This window comes from Eublepharis macularius, chromosome 4, assembly GCF_028583425.1.
Source record: "Eublepharis macularius isolate TG4126 chromosome 4, MPM_Emac_v1.0, whole genome shotgun sequence".
Classification (NCBI taxonomy): domain Eukaryota; kingdom Metazoa; phylum Chordata; class Lepidosauria; order Squamata; family Eublepharidae; genus Eublepharis; species Eublepharis macularius.
In genome coordinates this window covers 154731513-154753658 of record NC_072793.1, presented here as the reverse complement: position 1 = coordinate 154753658, position 22146 = coordinate 154731513, and the positions used below count along the sequence as shown (strand labels likewise).

The following is a 22146-nucleotide window of genomic DNA, read 5'->3' as shown; positions in this document are numbered from 1 at the left end:
GACAGACGTTAATCTGGCTTGCTTCCAAAGCACTGAGGATTTGAGTGCAACAGCCATGCAATAGTTGCTGTCCATCCGACAGCAACAGCGACTCAATCTAGCCAAGTCATTTCAAATAACAGTAGGAGTTGATTCAAGGAAACATGAGCCTCTTGATGCTTATGTAGCAGAAGGGAGTTTCAGTGTATTGACTTATCACCCCCGCAAACACTTAAGCCAATCATGTGGCAGAAATCCATCACCCTTTGCATTTTATCATTCTTAGCAGCACTACATGCAAGAGCGCTGATTCAGTTCTCAGTAGCTCCTGCATTGTTCCCCCATCAGTAGTTGCTCCGTGGAGTCACGTGGTGCTTTGGCCAGCAAATTTATGTTAAACAAAGGTGCTAAAAACTTAGAGAAAAAGGCCTCCCCAAAGCCACAAAGCCTGCAATATTTTACATGGGTATGTGCAATTTCCTAGGATTCTTCTTAGGAGAAGCTGCAACAACTGGAAGAGAAAGCGCCAAGGATGGCCTTTCTGGATCAGACCAGACACCCTCCAAGCACAGCATTTTGCTTTCAGCTGCAGCCACACGGACCTAGACGCTCACAAGCACATAATAAAAAACAGAGAATCTTCCATGTCCAAGGCCAGTATCAAATGCTGGGGTCAGGGGTGGGGGGATGACAGAGAAGGCCATTTAACTACAACACTTAATAGGCCCATCCTCCACAATTTGTGTGGCCCTAACTAAAAGCTATCTAAGCCAATAGGCTTCACCACATATTGTGGCAGAGAACAGCTGGATATCCGGTATGATGGGCCATAACTAGAGAACACAGCAGGGGAAAGGCAGTTGGATCTGTTACTACAAGACAGCTGTCAAAGTAGGATCCTAATTCCATTTGCCACTAGGGGGAAAAAAAGATCAGACCTTTCACTTGCACAATTATATTGGTGCAAACTGCTCCCTCACCCCAGCTAGTTGCCTAGAGGGGGAATTTACAGGGTATCATCAGCAAGAGAATGGCTCAGGGTCAGACATCCCTAGGCTGCTTCCAGAGCCCCATGGCCTTAGGAGGGTCTGCCCCTATGCTATAGCAGGGATCACAGCCAGCCCTCCCCCTCTGTCACAACCATGACAGTTGCGGTGCTGGGCCCCCTTGTAATGATCAGGCCTGCCAAACTAGCTCTGACTACCGGCATAGGTGGCTCCTTCCATCAGGCAACAGTGGGCTAGCAATCACGCTTGCTCTAGGCTGTTGTGCTCACTGTCTGAGCTGACTGCCCGGAGCCAAAACCAGAGCAAGTGGAACCAAAGAGCTACTGGGTGGTTACAGCTCCTAATAACAGGAGCCATAGTTCTTCACTACGCAAAGAACAGCAGCCAGCATTTGCTTGCCTACCCGTGATGACTACAGCAGAGAGGAAACCCTTTGCATTTTGCCAGGATCCTCAAACCATGTCACCAGTCCTCAAAGCACCAACATCCGTTTAAGTCGGCAGCCTAAATACACAACGGATTACCCGGCAGAGCGGATGGGGCCTTTAACCTCGCAAAGCCCACTTGCTCAACAACTCGACTCCTCCTTTACAAGGGAGTTGTGAGCCCTGTGGACTTGCTGGTGTCTCATGAGGTTCAGATGGCAAGGGAAGTTTTTCCCACACTCACTACAAATATAAGACATTTCCTTTGAATGGATTCTCAGGTGCCTAATAAGCTTAGAGCTAGAAATGAACTTCTTCCCGCATTCAGCACACCCATACGGTCTCTCGCCTGTGTGAACCCTCTCGTGCATGTTCCGGCTGGACAAGTGGCTAAAACATTCACCACACTGCCGGCAAGCGTGGGGCTTTTCCCCAGTGTGGGTCCTTCTGTGCCTATTCAGGTTTGAAATGTACCGGAATTTTTTCCCACAGTAGAGGCAGCTGTACGGCATCTCGCCTGTGTGGACTCTCAGGTGTTTCACAAGGTCTGAACTCTGAGAGAAGGTTTTCCCACACTCTGGACAATTGTAGCCCCAAGATCCATCTTCCTTGTGTAACCTCTGGTGAAGAAGAAGGCTCCGGTGCTGCCTGAAGGTCTCCCCGCATTCAGAACACAGGAAAGGCATTTCCCCAGTATGAACCCGCTGGTGGATGAGAAGGTTGGAGCGCTGAGCGAAACATTTCCCACATTCCGAACACAGGTGAGGCCTCACTCCTGCATGGAGCTGCTTATGTTTCAGGAGGTTTGAACTCTGGCGGAAACGCTTCCCACACTGTGGGCAGGGATAGGGCAGCTCCCCTGTGTGGATTCTCAGATGGATAGTGAGGCTCGACTGTTGACTAAAGCATCTCCCACACTGTGGACACTGATAAGGCCTCTCCCCAGTGTGGATTCTTTGGTGAGTGAGAAGGTTAGGGCTCCGCTGGAAGCTTTTCCCACACACGGGGCATTGGTAGTTCTTCTGGACTAGGGTAGAATCTTCAAGATGGGCCTCAGCATCGCAGTTGCCGCCCTCTGTTGCTTCCTTGCTATTAGGCCCCATTGTTGCCTAGAAGATAAGGAGAATTAATATGCAGCTCCCACCCTGAGATGAAGCAAAGGAAGGTCAATGTGGACAACACTACATGACGGGATGGCCAGTGTGTTTTCTGGCTGGGCTCATGTGGTTTTAATAGGGAATGGAATTGTGGGCAAGTGTTTCCTGGCTTTCTTCCCCCCAAGCTCAAAGGCACAAGAGAAGATGGTTGACTTCGGATTTCCAATAGCCTAGAGCTGTAAGAGCGGCCCCAAGCATGTGCTGAAGTAACCCTGCAGTCTTGTATGTCAGGAGAATTATGTAGACAATTCACAGGAGAGTTCTTGAAGAAGCTAATGCAGTGCTTCCTTCCCTAGGATCAAGTCTCCTCACACTGGTCACCAGGCCTACATGAGTCACTCACGCGTTTCTTTTGTCAAGATTCTTGCATGAAGATAAGGGAAAGGGACAAGCATTTCTTTCTGCAAAAGAGCTTAAGAAGACAAACAGCCGCCTGTGCTGCATCCTTTATTGTGACCTGTCTCTCTCTTATAAAGCACAGCTCCTAAACACAAGTATTCGGAGCTGCCACCTTCTCTGCCCCATCTCTTGTCTTGACATCCTCAAGAACCCACTAGGTATCAACTGTATCCGGCCTAGTAAACTACCCAAAAGAAAACACACACACAAGATGGCCTGATCCCAATAAATGCTCCTAGAACTACAAAATGTTGGGAGTCACCAAAAAAGAAGAAAGGAATAGGGGAAATTAAGTTGCTGAAACCCCTTAAAGATTACTAGAGGGGGAAAGTCGTGTGTGTGTAGATTTCTAAATTGCACATATTTTAATCTTCCAGGACATTTCATTGCCAACCTAAAAGTGGCAGTCCTCAAGAGAAATTTGAAGGGAAGATTACAATACAAGATTGCTGAAACTGAGTTCATTCACAAATTCAGAACATTGGAAACCTCTCCCCTCAGGGCTAAATAGGGACATAGGATTCTTCTCTCACTACAGATGCTGATTTTCTACATTTCCTCCCCTGTGCTAATCAAGCTAATTACATTTCACATTGTACTTCCGCATTCTATCTTATTTGTTTACAACTGTCCCACCTTCTGACTGGGATATAAAGACTTCTCCATTCCTACTAGTATCTGAGGAAGGGAGCTTGATTCTCAAAAGCTTCTATCCTGGAAAATCTTGTTGGTCTTTAAGGAACTATTGGGCTCAAACCTAGCTCATCTACTGCAGACCAACACAGCTACCCACCCAAAACTATCTGCGTACATAATTACTCATAAGATCCTAGTTTACAGAGGATATTTTTGTAACAGTTTGTATTTTTTATACAGTATTGACCTAAATAATTATCATCTGGCTTTTTGCTACTATATCAGTAGACCCCAAATAAAGACTAAAATAAATACCATGCATAAGCAAAGCAAGAAAAAGAGCCATAAAAGGACAGCTTTACTAGGACATCCCTATAAATAGCTACAAAAGAGATATGCTATTAGTTTACTGTTTTTAAAACAATTACCCAGAAAGAATAACTAATCATCAGTAATAAAACACAATATATATAACATTAAAAGACTTCTTAAGGCTCTGAAAGTTATTACACAAACTGTAAGTAACTCTTCACTCACCACTCAAATCATTAAACTTCTTCTGACATAACCACTCATTTCTAATTAAGGTAACTATTTCCTCTCAGACTCTTAAAAAAGAGACCCAAGTTGGGGGAAATGTCAGTTATATAGACCTCTTTTGAGAGGTGGGGTCAAAATGATGGAGACAGCAACAGATCACCTTGAAAAGCTTTTTCATGTTAGCTTAATTTGTTTTGTAGCTTTAAAGGGAAACAAAAGAAAACGGAGCATTAGGGATAGGCTGTTGGACTATGAAGGTTTAAATGTCTCCTGAGATAATTGTCTTTTGAACGGATCCCTGTAGCCATCCCTTTAACTGCAGATTGCGCTACAGACAGGTGGATAATCTTTATTTCCACCTCTTGATTTCTGCAGAGCAAGTCTCTGTTAAAGGAACAGAAACAGACCTCCCCCGCTAAAGCACCTCTGTGTTATAAGAAAGTCAAGTCCCTAGCAGGAGGGGAGAACTCTACTTCCCCATTGTAAAATAAAAAAGGAGGGGCTGGTGGTGGCATACAGAAAATTAAAAACTGTAGTACATGGAAAACAATAACATGGGGCTTTATAGTGCTAAAGAAGGTTCCTGTATACCAGTACAGGAATATTTAGGCATTCCCTAGATAACTTCCACAGCTTTTTTTTTTAAATGATGCCTGACATGCAAATACCAGTAAGCGGAGCTTTCCCTCAATCACATTACCTCTATGCCAGGAACAGCTGTCACCTGTTAGAATGGCTGCATGCCAGGCTTCTGTTAAAGACACAGAAGTAGAGCCCGTTTTTAGCAACCTGATCTCTACATCAGCCAAACTTCTCAGCAAGCCAAGATGGCATAATGGCTAGAGTGCTGGACAGGAACCAGATAGACCTGGATATACCCTCCTCACCCCACTCCTAAGAAGTTCAGAGGGTAATTACAAATCAGCCCAGCCTACCTCAAAGGGCTGTTATGAATTTTAAAAAGGCAACCCCTAGAGTTCCTCCTAAGAAGTGTGGCATATAAAGGTGAGAAATGAAGAGGCCAGCCAACTGGGCGTTCTCTAAAGGGAGAAGAATCCCTTTTTTCAAAGGAAGGCAAAGGGCAGCAAGAAAAGTGGCCTCCCTAACAAAATGGCTGCCACAGAAGCAGGACACATCACAGAATATTAGGAGGTTCCAAGGCAAGTATCCTCCTATGATGGAGGCAGCTGTGACCTAATGAGTGCTCCCTGCAGACCCAAAGACGATGCCTTCTGGGCTCTTCAGAACTACTCCAAAGAAGTGGAGGGAATCCAGGACTGGCTGTTTGCTTTGGAGAAGAGACACTTCGGGGAAGAAGTGAGTGCCAGAAAACACAATGGCAGGCACCATGGCACTCATGCTAGAGACCACTATCCTAGTTCATTACAGGTATGTGCTGACAGGTGAAGAAAATATCCCCTTTAACCTGCTGAAAACAGATTGCTTAAGAGCAGCAACAAAATTAACTCTAATGGCCCCTTCATATTTTCTCAGGTAAGGGAACACATGCCATCCAAGAGAGAGATGCTCATTGCATATCCTCCAACATAACACAGATAAAAATACCGACATACTTGTCACAAGGCCCCCACCCAATTACAGTTAGTTATATCTTCCTGCTGTATCCATTTACTTTGAAATAGCAGGTCTGGCACCATTTTAAAAGCAGAGATCCCCCCCACCCCCGCCATTCTGATCAGAGACCTGCTAGAGAATGAAAAAGTCTGTTACAAAATGATCCTTGGCAGGCTACACATTACATGGCACATCAAGGTAAGATGCATCTCCCCACCACTACCCCAAGATTTTACTAGAGGCCCTGGGAATTAAATCACGACAAATCACAACTCTCGTGCTAATATCATGTTGTTGGTGGAAAGAGCCATCAAGCCACAGCCAACATATGGCAACCATGTAGAGTTTCCAAGACAAGAGACATTCCAAGGTGGTTTGCCTTTACCAGCCTCTGCATAGTAACTTTGGACTTCCCGGTGGTCTCCCATCCACGTGCTTGGGACCAAGTGCTTAGCTTCTGAGATCTGACAAGATCCAACTAGCGTGGGCCACCCAGCTCAGGGCAAAAATACAACAGCATTCGCATATGCTAATTTATATCCATAGATGCAAATATATGGATAATTAATAATTATGTGACATCAAGCTGCAACCAGCTTATGGCAACCCCTCAAGGGGGTTTCAAGGTAAGAGAGGAGCAGAGGTAGTTTTTGCCATTGCCTTCCTCTGCATAGCAATTCTGGTCCTTGTTGGTTGTTTCCCATCCCATCCAATCAGTAACCATGACCAACTCCTGCTTAGCTTCAGATATCTGACAAGCTCAGGCTAGTCTGTGCAAAACTGTCATTTTAGCAAAATGTCATCAAACACAACATCAGGGATTTATCTGGGACTAGCTAATAAAAACGTCCCCCCAAATGTTAGCCCACCCCCATGGCAAAAAAGTGTATGTGGTTCAGGAGTTGCCATTTTTACTTGCCATCCTCCTGTGCATCCTGCAACAACCTGGACATAGCAATGCCACCTTTAAAGCATGACGTACCATATCCTGCTTTGCCTGATGATTTGCTGCATGTTTTAAACAGCACAGGAGCAGAGCCCTGAAGTTGGCAGCTCTGAGAGGGCAAGGATAGTAGAGTGTGGCATTATACATACATATGTTACAGTGAACACAGATACATCTGTTTGTAAGAAACAGTGAATGCACATTTCTTTTAAAAACAAAACCAGGGAACAGTACAGTCCTTTTCAGACCTCACATCTACAGGCATCAGGAGTCTTCCAAATGCACATAGATCCTCTGGTATATACATGAACAGGTACAACATGCATACAGCTTTGGTGCTCACAAAGAGAACCCTGGATTTTTCAGAGCTGGTTCGTCCATACCAAAGTGGTCTGTGGGCATGCAAAATACACACATTGCTGTTGGTCAAGCAACATGGTGACCACGTGTATTGGAAGCATCACAGGTGGCCACACTCCTGGAAAAGGTGTTCGTAACATCTGAAAAGGAGCTCCCTGGATGAAGTTGGGGTGTGTGTGTTAAACTGCACATTTAACCGGACACATAGAATTATTGTTGTTGTTCATTTATAGCCCGATCTTTCTCACCGAGATTCAAGGCAGATGGCATACTGCAAGTGAACACAATATAATCAATAGCTACAGCAAATACAACATGACGAACAGCTAGGACATTAAATGAAAACAGATACGATAGGGTATGGTAGCTACATATTTGAAGGCTAGCCTAAAGCCGCAGATGGGAGGGCTGTATTGTAAAATGATCCTATGTACTACCTGTTGCTTTAAGTGTGACTCTACTGGGTAGTCTATGTTGTCTAAAGTCAGTCCTAGAATTGATTGTGTTCTGTTTCAGAATTTTTTCAACTATGTATTGGATTTTTGCTAATGTTATGTCTTTGTAAACTTGCATTGTTTAGTGAAATGTCCATATTGACTGTACTAATCTCACATGATGTAATCCGCCTTGCGTCTCAGTAAGAAAGGCGGGCTATAAATGACATAAAGAAAATAAAATAAATCAATATCAGCATGAAGATAGGCACGGCTCCAGTACATCTTCCAGATACCCAATGTTTGTTGCATTAGCCAGCCGATCCCCCCCACCCCCAAACCATCTAGTTTGCTGTGCTCTTTTAAGAAGCCATGTCACTTCTGCACTGGGTAGTGCAAAATTCTTCCCACTGGTGCTATGGAATGGTTTGCTAAGAAAACTGTACACATTCCTCCAGTATTTAAAGGGCTTTAATTAATTAATTACTTCCAGAGTTAAATCGTAATTAAGGAATTATTACTATCAACTATTCAACATATGAACCAAGAAAATGCATTGACTGTATTTTATTTATGTCATGTATAGTCTGCCCTTCTCACTGAGACTCGAGGCAGATTACATAGTGTGAGATTAGTACAATCAGTATCAAGAACATTTCCATACAGTGTCAAGGACATTTCCCTAGACAATGCCACAGGATAAATAAATACATACAGAGATATAGCAAGGATCCAATACAGAGTTGGAGAATTGCTGAAACAGAACATAAGCAATTCTAGGACTGACATTAGACAACATGAAGCACAGGTGGTATATAGGAGTACAAATTTAAAAGCAACAGATAATATGTACTGCAACATAGTGGTGAAGTTTATGGCTCCTAACTCATTAGCTAAACATCTGGGATCCCTTTCCTACAATACCACCCTCTTAGCTGAGAAAAAAGGCCTTTTTGAATAATTCAGTTTTGCATTGTTTGTGGAAAGGCAGGAGGGTGGGGGCTCTCCTGACCTCCTCAGGCAGGGCGTTCCACAGGGTAGGGGCCACCACAGAGAAAGCCCGTGTACGGGCTGCTATGGATTTCATCCATGAGCAGCCTAGCACCTGGAGGAGACGCTGTTCAGATGAGTGAAGCTACTGTGGAGGGACATGGGGAGGGAGGCGGTCCCATAGGTATGCTGGAAGAAGGCCATGAAGAGCTTTGTATGTAATAACCAATACCTTGAATTGAGCATGGTAACTGATAGGTAGCCAATGGAACGACTGTAGGATGGGAGTGATGTTCATACTCCTGCTCGCTCCAGCTAACAGTCGAGCTGTAGCATTTTGCACTACTTGGAGCCTCCTAGTTAACTTAGATGGGAGACCAATGTATAATGCATTACAATAGTCGAGTTTTGACCATAGCACGGATCCAGGTGGCCAGGTCAGCTGCGTCAAGGTAAGAAGCCATCTTCCGGGCTAGAGTGAGGTTGTAGTAAGCATTTTTTGTGGCTGCCTTAACTTTTTTTCTAGCAGTAGTGCTGGATCCAGTATAACCCCTAGGCTCTTAACCGAGTCTGCAAGGGTCAGATGAACTCCATCAAAAGTGGGGAGTACAATGTCTTTCAAGATTTCTGCCTTCTCAAGAAGCATCACTTCAGTCTTGTCTGGGTTCAGTTTCAATTTGTTATTTTTCTGCCATTTCACAACGACTGTCAGGCAGCAATCTAAGATTTCTACTGCATCCTGTGGGGGGACCTGGATAGCAAGATGGGTGTTATCTGCGTATTGATGACATCCCACTCCATAGCTGCAAATAAGTTCTCCTAAAGGTTTTACATAGCGGTTGGCTAACATGGGAGATAAGATTCTGCCCTGTGGAACCCCACAAGATAGTTCCCATTCTGGAGATAGCTGATCTCCGACAGCAACCCTTTGGGTCCGTTCCATGAGAAACGATTTAAACTAGTCCGGGGCACATCCTTTGATGCCCATTTTCTATACAGCTTGCCCAAGCGACAGGACAAGCCGCTCGGAAATAACTCTGCCGGGGGAGAAAAGCGAAGGAGCAGCCCGGCCAGGAACGGGAACGGACGTTCAAGAAGCAGGAGGACGGGGCTGCTTGGAGTGGGTGGAGCTGCTGGAGAGAGCCGAACACACAGATGAGTGGGTCAAAAGGCGATCGATTCCTTCCGCGTGGCGTTTTAGGAGGAAAAGGCGCTGCTGGAGACAGGTGGGATCGAGCGCGCCTGGTCCCTAGCGGGGGCCTTGAAACCGACGAGGCAGGACCCGACAGTCCCCTGAGATCACCAGCTATGAATCTCTGAGCGCTGGGAACAAGGGCCCTCGTAAAGGAGCGATTGGAAGGCCTGCCGCAAGGAAATGGCTCTGCGCCCCTCGGAAGAGGAGGAGTCGAGGTAGCCGTCGCCGGGCGCTGCGCGAGTGTCGTTGCTGCTTGTGGTCGCAGTGGGAAGGGGGCCAGGATGGGGTGCCAGCGGGACAGGTCCAGAGAAGGCTCTTTCTGTGTGTTTCGGAACTGGCAGGGAAAGGGGGCGGGGCGGGCAGGACTAGATGACCTTTGGGTCGCTTCTGGTTTTCCTGCTCCTGAGAGTCCATCGGTGCCATTATGAATGGGTCTCCTGTTCCAGAACTGTAGGTTGACCAGATGCCAAGGCAGACGGATTTCCTGTGCTTTTAATACATGTGGAGATGAAGGAAGTTTGGCAGGTGCTTTTATTTTTTTAGTGCCAGAAGGACAGGAGCTGCACCTGCTGAAATGTCTAGAGTTGCTACCAAAATGAAGCCAGATGCCTATGGGGTGTATGATGCTGCCTTATAATAAGTCAGATCGAGGTCAGCGTGTTGTCTGCTCTGATGGACAGCAGCTCTGCAAACTCTCAAGTGGAGGTTTCCCGCATCACCTGCTATGGGATCCGGATTTAGAAGGAGATGCCAGGGACCCAACCTAGCAGGCCAAAAGGATGCTGTGCAAAACGGCCCTTGGTCTGAATTTGTTCCTGCCAAGTTGCTGCCAAGCAGCAATGCCTTTCATTGCCATGTGGTCATTGCCGTGCAGAAGGCAATCCTATACAAAGTTACTCTAGTCTAAGCCCATAGATTTCAGTGAATTTAGACTGGAGTAACCCTGTTTAGGATTGCACTGTTAGTCTGTCACTCTGGCTAGAACTCCAAGGACCACGTAAATGCTATCCATACAACCCAAACCAGAGTTTGCTGTATTATTAAAACTTTCAAAAAAAAATTTCCCTTAATGATTTCAACAGATGGATGATCTCTTCCTAGAGAAAGGGGATTGAGGGGGGACATAACAGATTTATAAAATTATGCAGCGGGGGGGACACAGAGGGAAGTTTTCCTTCCTAGATAACACAAGAACTCAGGGGAACCCAGTGAAGTTGTTGGAGGATGGGTTCAAGATGGATCAAAGAAAGTACTACTTTACTTGATGAGTAATAAATTGTGGTAGTTGCTGCCAGTGGACATAGGAAGCAGCGCCTGCTCCATTTTTGTAGTGGATACTGCTTCGGACTTTGCAGGATCCCCCTGTGAAGTGAGAAAAAAACACCAGCTTGCTTCTCCCTGGCTGCAGTGATGTATGTCTAGGATCTAGCCTCTACCAGGCTCTGCATGCTGGATAAGTTGGCCGTGTTCGATGAGGAGTATACCTCAAGTGTGGATCTGCTCTTTTCCAATAGGTTAAAGATGCTGAATGAGAACGAGGAAGACCTTACTCTCCAGGGGAGTTCTGAACAGGAGACACTGCACGAAACATTTCCCCAGAAAACAACCATAAACATTTCCCAACATTTGGATCAGGAAGAATGCTGTGAGAGTCAGCACGAGGCTGCAGTTCAGCAGATGTACCAGCCAAGGAAAAGGAAGTGTAAATCTGACCATCACGAGGAAACCACCATCAATCTCAGTAAAGTGCAAAAGCAAGTTCCCAAACTGGGCAAATCCTATAAGTGTCCAGACTGTGGCAAGTGTTTCAAGCGATGCTCACCCCTCATAAGACATAGGAGGACCCACACTGGAGAGAAGCCCTATGTGTGCCGTGTGTGTTTGAAATGCTTCAGTGATGGCTCTGCCCTTGTAAAGCACCGGAGGATCCATGCAGGAGAAAAACCATACAAATGCCCAGAGTGTGGGAAAAGCTTTTCACAGAGTTCAACCCTTATTGCTCATCAAAGAATCCACACAGGAGAAAAGCCCTATAAGTGCCCTGTCTGTGGGAAAAGCTTCAGTGTGAGCTCAAATCTTGTGGCTCATCAAAGGATTCACACAGGAGAGAAGCCTTATGAATGTTCTGTCTGTGAGAAAAGCTTCCTTGTCAGCTCACACCTTGTCCGGCACCAGAGGATTCACACAGCAGAGAAACCGTACATTTGTCGGGAGTGTGGTGAGTGTTTCACTCAGAGCTCCCACTTGGTTGTTCACAAAAGAATCCATACTGGTGAGAAACCTTATTTATGTGCAGTGTGTGGGAAAAACTATCGTGGGGTCTCAGACTTGATTCTCCATCAGAGAATCCACACAGGTGAAAAACCATATACCTGCCTCCAGTGTGGGAAAAGCTTCCGCCAAAGCTCGTGTCTTACCAAGCACCAAAGGATCCACACTGGAGAGAAACCTTATGAGTGTCATGAATGTGGAAAAAGCTTCAATCGGAATTCTCATCTCTCAAGGCACCAGAGAATCCACAAGAATGCCAGATAAATGTTCATAAAATAAATTGGTCCCTTTCCAAAACTGAAAACCAGACTCATCCTCATACAGTGAGGAAAAAGCCTAGCTTGTCAATGTTCTCCCACATCCCACTGTATTTTCTGTCTCACCATCTCATATCAAGGCTGTCAGCAAAGGCATCAAAGACATACCTGAGAGTGGATCTGCTGATGTTACTTTGTCGTTTGGATGTGGTTAATGTTTCTATCTTTCTTTCTGTTCAAGGACTTTAAAAAAATTGCATCCTAGTATCCTTCATGGGTTTCTCAAGGACAGGTTGTCTATCCGCTTTAAAATGATATCTTGGGTATTTTTTCCTTCAGACCTTGAGGTTTCTTTCAGGTATCCTTAATGATCACCAGGGAAACCCCTGGGATTGACTGCTTTGTCCTGAGAGATGGAACAGAAGACAAGCTCTATCCAAATGAAAACATTTGTCATCTTTTTTTCTGGGCTGATTGATGTCAGGGCCTTAGCTTAGTTTGATGTATAAGCTTTCCCAATGCTGTGAGTTTTCATATGAGGGAGCATTCAGACATGCCAACTTGAACTTGCCCTCTGAAGTAGTACAATCTAAGAAGGGCTGTACCACATGCCATTTTTGCATGTCTGAACTGGCCAATATAGTGCTAAGAGCTCTTCTCTGCATTGTATTCCTTCTGGTTTGAAGCACTAGTTCTGAAAATCAAGGCTGACTTTTTTGTGAATATAACAGCAAACGAGCTAGAGATCCATTACACTCATGGGGAGGGAAATTAATCCGTTCTCTGCTAGTCCAGTTTTTTCCCTTTTGTTGCCATCTCAGATGCTGCTTGCACTCTTTTCCTCTCCCCCCTTACTGCTTTTGCTCCTCTGCCTGCTTTCACTTTTTCTCCTCTGCCTGTTCGAGTATCCACTCTCCGTCTTGGAAGTGTTCCATTTAGCTAGACTACCCCACAATGCCAACCATGTCACAAGATTTCATGATGGCTTTAAAACCTAATTTAAAATGTTGGGTTTTTCTCCCTGCAAACATGTCTACATGGCCTCATTGTGCAGATTTTTTGATCTGCACTCTGGGGGCAGGTTCAAAATCTTCTGAGAGATTGTTCTCTTTCCATGCCTGCATCTACAAAAAGGTTAGGAAATGAAGCATGGGATTGTTAGGCAGACATTTTACACAACTTCATATAAATATACCTGGCATTTCATCTTGTTCTTTGACATCTCAGCTGTAGGGAAGAAGGGGAGGGGATTATCTTTAGCTGTAACAAGTGGGAACCACTATAAAATGTAACAGTGGCCCCAATCCCTTAACAGAAGTACTTTCTGCTTAGGGCTCCAGTCAGCTTGGAACAGGAGCCGTGTATTGCTGTATCAGGATCCTGTTCATAGCCTTCTGGGGGAGGAGGGGTCAGGAAATGAGGAAAGTTTTAAAAAGGCCATTGTTTTTTTCTTTCTCATCCTACTGAAACATGCATATTCCAATCAAACACAAATATATCCATTTGGGGGAAAAGGTGTTGTAGAACTGGGCAAAAATGCAGAAAATAACCACCAGAAATACCAAAAGGTTGCACTACCTGAGATACCAGATTAGTCTAGATCAAGATGCGTACCTGAGTTAGTCTATCTGTAGCAGTAAAAAAGAGCAAGAGTCCAGTAGCACCTGTAAGACTAATACAATTTGTGGTAAGGTATGAGCTTTCATGAATCACAGCTGGTATCTGAGGAAGTGAGCTAAGACTCACGAAAGCTCATACCCTACCACAAATTTTGTTAGTCTTACAGATTAAATGGCTATTAGCCATGATGGCTATAGGGAACCATGTTCAAAGCAGTGGTGGGAAGCAGCAAAGTGAAAGAAGGCTACTGTCTTCATGTCTTGCTTGTGGGTTTTCTTTCACCAGCATGGAAGGTTACCGACTGGCTTAGAGAAAACTCTCCTGTCCCTTTAACAGAGGCCTGATATGTGAAAATGAGCAGCTGAAGCTTTTCATGGCATGAAATGAAATAACCTCACCAGATAAGGGCTTGCAGAGCAAACTGATATTAAAGGGAAGACTTGAGGGATCAGTTTAAAAGCTAGCAACCGGCCTCAAAGGTAGCTGTTAAAGAAAAGCTTGGCTTCCCTTGAGTTTGCTTATATGGTGAACAAGATGGTTCAGATTTCCACAATGGAAGAGGAAAACTAATAGACTGAAGTGGAAAGCTTATAATAACCCAATTGGTCACGATGCATCTGCCGAAGAGAACTGTGGTTCTCAAAAGCTTATGCTACAATAAAGTTGGTTAGTCAAAGGCGCTACTGGACTTTTTACGATTTTGCGACTACAGACTAACATGGCTAACTCCTCTGGATCTATGACCAATTGGTCATGAAATCCACAGGATAATCTTTGCCTAACATACCTTGGAGGGTTGTTGTTGAGGATAAAATGGGGGTAAGGGGATGCCATGTATGCCACCTTCAAGCTCCTTAGAGGAGGAAAGGCTATAGGATCTCTAACACTTAACAACAGCAATAATAATATATTTCCATTGCCCTTAATAAATACAGGGCAGTCAAATTCAGCACATTTCATTGCTATAGCTATTGCACCTCTACGATGGAAAAAGCAGTAGAAAAGAGCAAGAGTCCAGTAGCACCTATAAGACTAACAAAATTTGTGGTAGGCTTTCATGAGTCTCACTTCTTCAGATAAAAAGTAGTGCTTGATTAATTTCTTCCTGCTGTGTTGCCAAAAGAACAGGGTATCTGCTAGGAAAAAAGAGCAACCCCAGTATGTAACATTTATTATTTTTAGCACATAAAGAGCTATCCTGGTGGATCAGCCCAGTGGTCCAGTTATCCAGCATTCTGCTTCAAACAGCAGCCAACCAGTTGCCCTCCTCGAGGGCCAAGAAGCAGAGCCTAGAGGACAGCCCCCCCCCCGATGTTGCCTCCCAGCACTGGCAGCCAGAGATTTACTACCCCTGGGGATTCCCTTTCAGTCCTGGTGGTTGGTAGCCATTGATGTACCTTTCCTCCATTCATCTAATCCTCTTTTAAAGCCATCTGTGTTTGTAGCTATTACCAGGAACGCGATGGAACGGAGGGCAATCTACACTCCCCTCTGTCTGGAGATCAGGGGGCGGGGCCACCAGCCATGTGACCATTTTCTCTGAGGGCAACCCACTGAGTTCCACCACCTCTCTTCCCAGAAAAAAAGCCCTGGCTATTACTATATTCACTACTGGAAATGGATGAAGGCCTTTTTGAGAGATTTGCTTAAAGGGCTAACAGCTCCATTTTCAAGTTGAAAGAAACACATCGAAGAATTAAAGGTCACTGTAGTTCAACAAAATAAAAAAGAGTCCAGTAGCACCTTTAAGACTAACCAATTTTATTGTAGCATAAGCTTTCGAGAATCACAGTTCTCTTCGTCAGATGCATGGAGGGCAGAAGGAAACTGGTCAGATATAGAGGAGGAGAGGGGAGGGGAGGGGGGAGGAGGAGAGGGGGGATGTAAACAACTCCTTTGATATGGAGTTGTTTACATCCCCCCTCCTCTCCTCCTCCCCCCCTCTCCTCTCCTCTATATTTGACCAGTTTCCTTCTGCCCTCCATGCATCTGACGAAAAGAATGTGATTTTCGAAAGCTTATACTACAATAAAATTGGTTAGTCTTAAAGCTGCTACTGGACTCTCTTTTATTTTGCTACTACAGACTAACACGGCTAACTCCTCTGGATCTATGTAGTTCAACAGAAACCTTTCAAAAACAAAATCCAATGGGAAGCTTCTGAATTGGAATTCATATGTAAATTTGACTCTGTCAAGCTGGGACTGAATAGGGACTATGAATGGTTATCGCATGATCAAAAGTAACTGATTTCCTTTACAGAAGCAAACTGATCTCCATATCAGAAGGAGCTGTTTGCATCTACTCCGCCCTCCCCTCTCCTCCTCTATATCTGACCAGTTTCTTTTTGCCCTCCATGCATCTGACTAAGAGAACTGTGATTCTCGAAAGCTTATGCTACAATAAAATTGGTTAGTCTTAAAGGTGCTACTGGACTCTTTTTGATTTTGCTACTACAGACTAACGGCTAACTGCTCTGGATCGAAGAATCTGCACTAAGGTTCTATGAGATCACAGATCTTGTTCATATTCTTGAGAAACTGGTATCCCTTTTGCTTTCCTATCAGTTTTTATTCCTTGGCGGGGAAGATGAATTGTACTGTTTGCCTCTTTAACAGTTTGCGAAAATGTTCGGATTTTGGAAATCCATGAAAGTGATAAGACCTATGGTATGTTCAATGCTGCTTGACAGCCATAAATTGTATATTTGTTTAATAAACAAAAGCTGAATTAATATGTGAGGTTTTAAACAATCATTTCCAGTCATCAGTAGCTATATGTGAAATTGACAATGATTAATAGGCCATGTGACTCCAGAGAACAATCTCGAACCTTTCATTTGAACGAGCCCCTTGCATGTTGGAATGAAAAGAAATGCAGGCATGCTGCAAACAGGGAGGGGAAATAGGTGAAGGAAAACAGCATCAGTGTGGTCAGAGACGTAAAGCATATAAAAGAGAAGAAAAAATAATGTGTATATTATGTTACTCCTGAACACATGGCTAAATGCAGGTGATTAAGAGAACCAGAATGGGCACACATGTAGCATTCACTAATTCTGCTGAAATCTGTCCTGTCAAGTATGTAACTCACTCACCATGGCTAAATGCACAATACAAGGAGCATTTGAGTTATAAAGCACGAGTGCTTCCATACTCACCTCCCCCCCCCCCCCGGCCCAGTGTTGAGGAATTGCTTTAAATATCATCTCACTTGATAGAGGTCCACTGGTAAAACACAACAAGCCTCAACAAGCTTCAAATGACCAACCAACCAATCAAGAAAAGAAAAGTTATTATGCAATTAAATCCAAAGACAACTTTTTTTAAAAAAAAACATACCAAAGAAGGAAGCCTGCCTTCACAAATTACACTGGCCAAAACTCAGCTGCATCGGGGGTGGGGTGGGGGGTCATTTGATCGTACAGGTTCACGCAAAGCACTGTTAGAGAATGCATCTGGAGAACATGCTACTTCCTGCACTCTTGAGATCCAGAATCGGTGCCCAAGGAGGAATGAGGGACTTTCAGCTCTGCCCCTTTGCTTGCACATGGCTTGGCATTAGCAGCATGGGATCTTACACCAAAACATAATTGTACCCCTAAACCAACACCACCAATGCTATGAGCCTCAGGAGGACTACAGAAGATGGCAGGCCATGCGCTGTTCTTGTGCCTGGGTGGCCAGTTCAAAAAGAGGAGCGTGCACTTACCAGATAGACAGGACTGTGCAGTGCTGGAGACACAGGCTATCGATCCCACGGCTGCCTGCATGTTAGGCAAGCACTTTACCATTTGAGTAATTCTTCTGCCTCAGCAAAGGCCCCAATCCCAAAGACAAGCTGCAAACCTGGAAGAGCCTAGTTTGCCATCTTCAGGAATCTCTCCCAAAGCTTACAGCGGCTGGCTTATTGGTCCAGGGAGCATGGCTCTTGCTTTGGATGTGAGAGATCCTGAGTTCAGTTCCCCTGACAAACTAATGCTACAGGGGAAGAAAGGAGTGTATTCCTTTAAAAAAAATTATAATAAACCTTTCCCCGAAAGCTCTTCTTGCTGGGGAATTTTATAAGACTCCACATCTTCTCTCTAGTTTCTATTGACATATACTGCAGAACTCTCCCCACCTCACTCCCACCCCTGCTGTCTAGCTCTGCTTGTCAGAGCATAATGCCAAGGCTGCGGATCTCAGCTCCGCACTGGCCAAAAGCCCCTGGAAAACTACTTGCTGCACCAAAGAGGCCTGGAAAATAGATGTGTCGATCCTGTTGCCTCTCACATACAGAGCAAGTGCTCTACCACTTGAGCTATTCCCCCACCACTGCTGGGAAGGGGTTCACATCAGCCTGAGAGGAAGACAGGCTTCAGAGGCCAGAGTGTGGGGCTAAGATAGGTCTCTTTCTTCCCATGATATTGGCCAGCAAAAGGAGGTGGCAGACACAGCAGGACAGAGCAGGAATGTCTAACCCTGGGCTTAGGTTTGTGTGTACTGGGTCACACCCTGCATATTCAGGAATTGGCCACAGGTACAGAATTTACATACATATACATACAATATACATACACACACACAGTATATTATACACACACACACACAGGGCACAGAGGGCAATCTAAACTCCCCTCTGTCTGGCGATCAGGGGGCGGGGCCACCAGCCATGTGACCATTTTCAAGAGTTTCCAGAACTCCATTCCACCGCGTTCCTGCTGAAAAAAAGCCCTGTATATACATATATACAGTATATACATATACATATATATATATAGAATTTTTAAAATATATTTTTTCCAAAGTGCTAAAGTGCTCAAACTTATTTTAAAAGTGAATCCTATATGAGTCCTAGCCTAATATCCACGATCTACTTCTTTTCTCATAGAGTTCCTGTCAGTCAGTAAATAACATATTCAGTATAATATAATAAATAACACCAAATTCCTATCCATCAATAAACAACTCATTCTATAAATAATACCACCATGATACTCTATGCATCAGGACCTCCTTTCAAGTGGCTTCAGTTTTTGATGATCAGTCAAATTAGGCCACCCTGGCCAATAACAGCATGGGGTGGAGCTCCTAGGAGAATACAGGAGTCAAACTTCTCAGATTCCAAGACAGCTTAAATGAGGCCCGAAAGGACAATGCACAGCTGCCACCACTCTATAGCACAGGTGATCATGCTGGAGAACGCAGGCGTGGCTCCCACTGCTCCTCAGATGCTAAGCATGTTGTCTACCTCTTGATCTAATTCCCCTGTCTTAGAAAAGGCTCTATTCCTGGAGATGAAGTCGTTGCCTGGGACACCAGCTTTCTGGAATCCCTCCAATGGCATCCTCTATCAGGTTTATTGGTCTAGGGGCGCTAAACAACAGAGGGTTTGATTCCCATACATGCCTGTGCTAGAGATAAGAAAGGGCTGTACCTTTAAAAACCCTTTTTTGAAGCTCTTCTGTCCGAATGATTTAGCAGACCCCACAGTCTCTCTCTACCTCCAACTGGCAGAAGAAATGTGTGCTATGAACCTCTCTCTCTTGGCTGGCTTGCTCTGTTGCTCCAGGTGCGGCGCTAATAATGCCAAGGCTGTGGGTTCACAGTGAGCCTTACAATGGCAATCGTGTCTGGGAGGAGCGATGAGTCTTTGCTGTTCACTTTCTTTCCAGACAAAACTATCTAGAATCATAGAGCTGGAAGGGACCCCCAAGGGTCATCTAATCCAACCCCCTGCACAATGCAGGAAATTCTTAGCTGCCCTCCACTCCCTCCAGTGACCCCTGCTCTATGCCCAGAGGAAGGCAAAAAATCTTCAGGATCTCTGGCCAGTCTGGTCTGGAGAATTCCTTCCTGGCCCCAAAGTGGTGATCAATGTTATCCTCAGCATATAAGAAAGGGCTGTGAGAGCCGAGCACTGGCTATCCTTCCTGCCCTCCCTCTCACAGTCTGCCCAAATTCATACTGAGTGGGCATTGCTGACAGATGGCCATCTAATTTCTATTTAAAAACCTCCAAAGGAGAGCCTACCTCTTCCTAGCAAAAGAAGGCAGCAGAGAGGGCGGGCCAGTGCTGAAGAATGCAGGCATCAACCCTGCTACCTCTCGCATACATGTAAGGGCTCTACTGCTTGAGCTAATTCCCCACGGTTGGTTAGAAAGGGCTCCTGTCATCCGGAGAAGGACAGAGGCAGCTGCCAGGGCACCGAGCCACAGCAAGCCTCACTCCCGGTGGCTCTGGTCTGCAAAAGGAGGTGGCGGAGAGGGATGTGCAGCATTGGAAAATACAAGCATCAAGCCTGCTAGCTCTCACAAGCTAAGCTAGTGCTGTACCACCTGAACTGGGCAAAGATCCCGGCCCTAGAGACAAGGGGGAAGATCTGGATGAGCATCACCTGGAATCCATCCAAGATGGTGGTTTTGTTTTTGCAACCACGGGGAAAAAACACCCCATCCTTTGGCTCACACTCATCAAATTATACAAATGACAGCCTGCTTAGCTGGTAATATTTCTAACAAGGTTTCCATAGGTTTCTCCTTCCTCTGTGGTGGCTTAATACGAGGAGGGGATTCTGAATATGTACAGAGGGGGCTGCTTGCAGGTTGTCAGTCTGTGGTTCTATTAATGGCCGTCTGGGGGGAGCAGTAAACCTTAGTGGTGAAAGGGAATGAGCAGGAAAAAGATGGAGGGGTAAACTCCTCATTGTGGTCCAGCAGCTTACAGTCTGGCCCAGCTAAGTAAATCCTTCCTTCTCCATGGTTAAAAAACAGGGCCTGTCATTTTATCACACGGTCTATCAATTGCTATCAACTATGAGGACTATCTAGACCCTCCATATTCCAAAGCAGACTATCTCTGAGTACCAGATGCTCAGAACAAATAACAAGAGAAGGCTTTTCCCTGCACACCCTGTTTATGGGTTTCTCAAAGACAGTTTACTGGATGCTGTTGAAAACACAAGATAAATCCAAGTAGGCAGTTCTATTATTAACTCCATCAATGTCCCAGGATAGCAGGTTTGAACTTTTTGATAGCTTTCCTACTGAGGTCATTGATGCAGTTTGACTTTGTGTTGCCTGTTTTTATTGGTTTACTTTTATCATTATGTTATAATTAAACTATTATATTGCAAGGCATCTTGGGCACACATCATGGAAAAGCAAAATTAAAAAATATTTCAAGTAAATAGGGCTTTTCTTGTCTAAACAAGAGCTCTATTGGGCCCAATTATTTAACCTAGTGCAGAAATAAAAGCCTGCTGTTGCTTCTGGGATAAGTGGATCAATGTTCCTGCCCATTTCCCCGCTACCAGTAGCAACAACAGCATCTTACCAAAGAACAGGCTTACCATTAACACCTTACAGTATCACATTTGTGACTACTGGGTTCAGTAGCACCTTAAAAAACAACTAGAATTCCAAGGCATGAACTTTCAAGAATCAAAGCTACACATCTATCTTTGACTATGTAACTATGGCTGATAAATAATTCTGTGTAAGTCCATAGTTTGCACATTCTAGCAGTCATTTTTCATTTACTTCATTTATACTCTAGCTTTCTCCCCAACTGGAGACTCAAAGCAGCTCTCATTGGTCTCTTCTCCATTTTATCATGCCAGTACTTCCTTAAATTTTCTGTGCATTCTCAAACATTGGCTGAGAAGCAGGTATGTTCTGTTCCTATAACTGATGCCTTTTCCATACTGCCTGAAGAGTTTTGTATTACTCAAAAGGTCTACATGCACTGTCCATAAAAGTGTATTTAGTATAATCTTAATAATTAATTGGCCAGCGATGTCCTCTTTCCGATACCCGCCCCCACGTTTCAAGATCATTGAAAGGAATACAAGAAAGCGAAAACAACCCCCCTTCCCGCATCAATAAAACAGTTTCTATAAACTCATCGAGATTTCCGATTGGCTAACAAGAGTCACATGGTAGCTGCCCAGAACCGGCTAACTTCCCTTTGGAAGAGAGTTAAAGGTCCTGCAAGGGCAAATACATTCCGTACAGCTTGCCTCCACCTCTCTCTTTCGACTGCGCGGCGCCATCTTGCGGAAGCGGCCGCAAAGCAAGGAAAGCTCTCAGTCTCTCCTTACGGAATGTCAATCACTGGCGTTTCTACGTAACTCAATATGGCAGTTCCCATTGTAATCAATGCCAATTGGTTAGCTTTTCCACATTTTCTGATTGGTCCACATATTCTAGCCGCAGCTAAACCAGCTAAACAATATTGTAAGGCCCTGAACACTTTATTTTCCCCATGAAGGTGGAAGACTCTTAACACGTTAACAGTAAATTGGTTTCGTGACAATAGGAGCCGCCATGTTGTACGGACGAAGGGCATGCTCTTGGCCAGAGAACAGCTTCCG

At 44.8% G+C, this 22146-nt stretch overlaps 2 protein-coding genes across 2 annotated transcripts; one reads left to right on the top strand and one right to left on the bottom strand.

Moving 5' to 3' along the window:
- Nucleotides 1–1554: 1554 nt before the first annotated feature.
- Nucleotides 1555–2514, bottom strand: ZNF329 (zinc finger protein 329). The gene has a single exon (XM_054976428.1). It carries the CDS (start codon nucleotides 2512–2514, stop codon nucleotides 1555–1557), a length of 960 nt encoding a protein of 319 aa, XP_054832403.1.
- A 7153-nt stretch (nucleotides 2515–9667) lies between these two features.
- Nucleotides 9668–13319, top strand: LOC129328802 (zinc finger protein 239-like). Its single transcript, XM_054978085.1, has 2 exons — nucleotides 9668–9858; nucleotides 11158–13319. The coding sequence occupies exons 1-2, from the start codon at nucleotides 9824–9826 to the stop codon at nucleotides 12176–12178; spliced, it is 1056 nt and encodes a 351-aa protein (XP_054834060.1). The 5' UTR covers nucleotides 9668–9823; the 3' UTR covers nucleotides 12179–13319.
- The last annotated feature ends 8827 nt before the right edge of the window (nucleotides 13320–22146 follow it).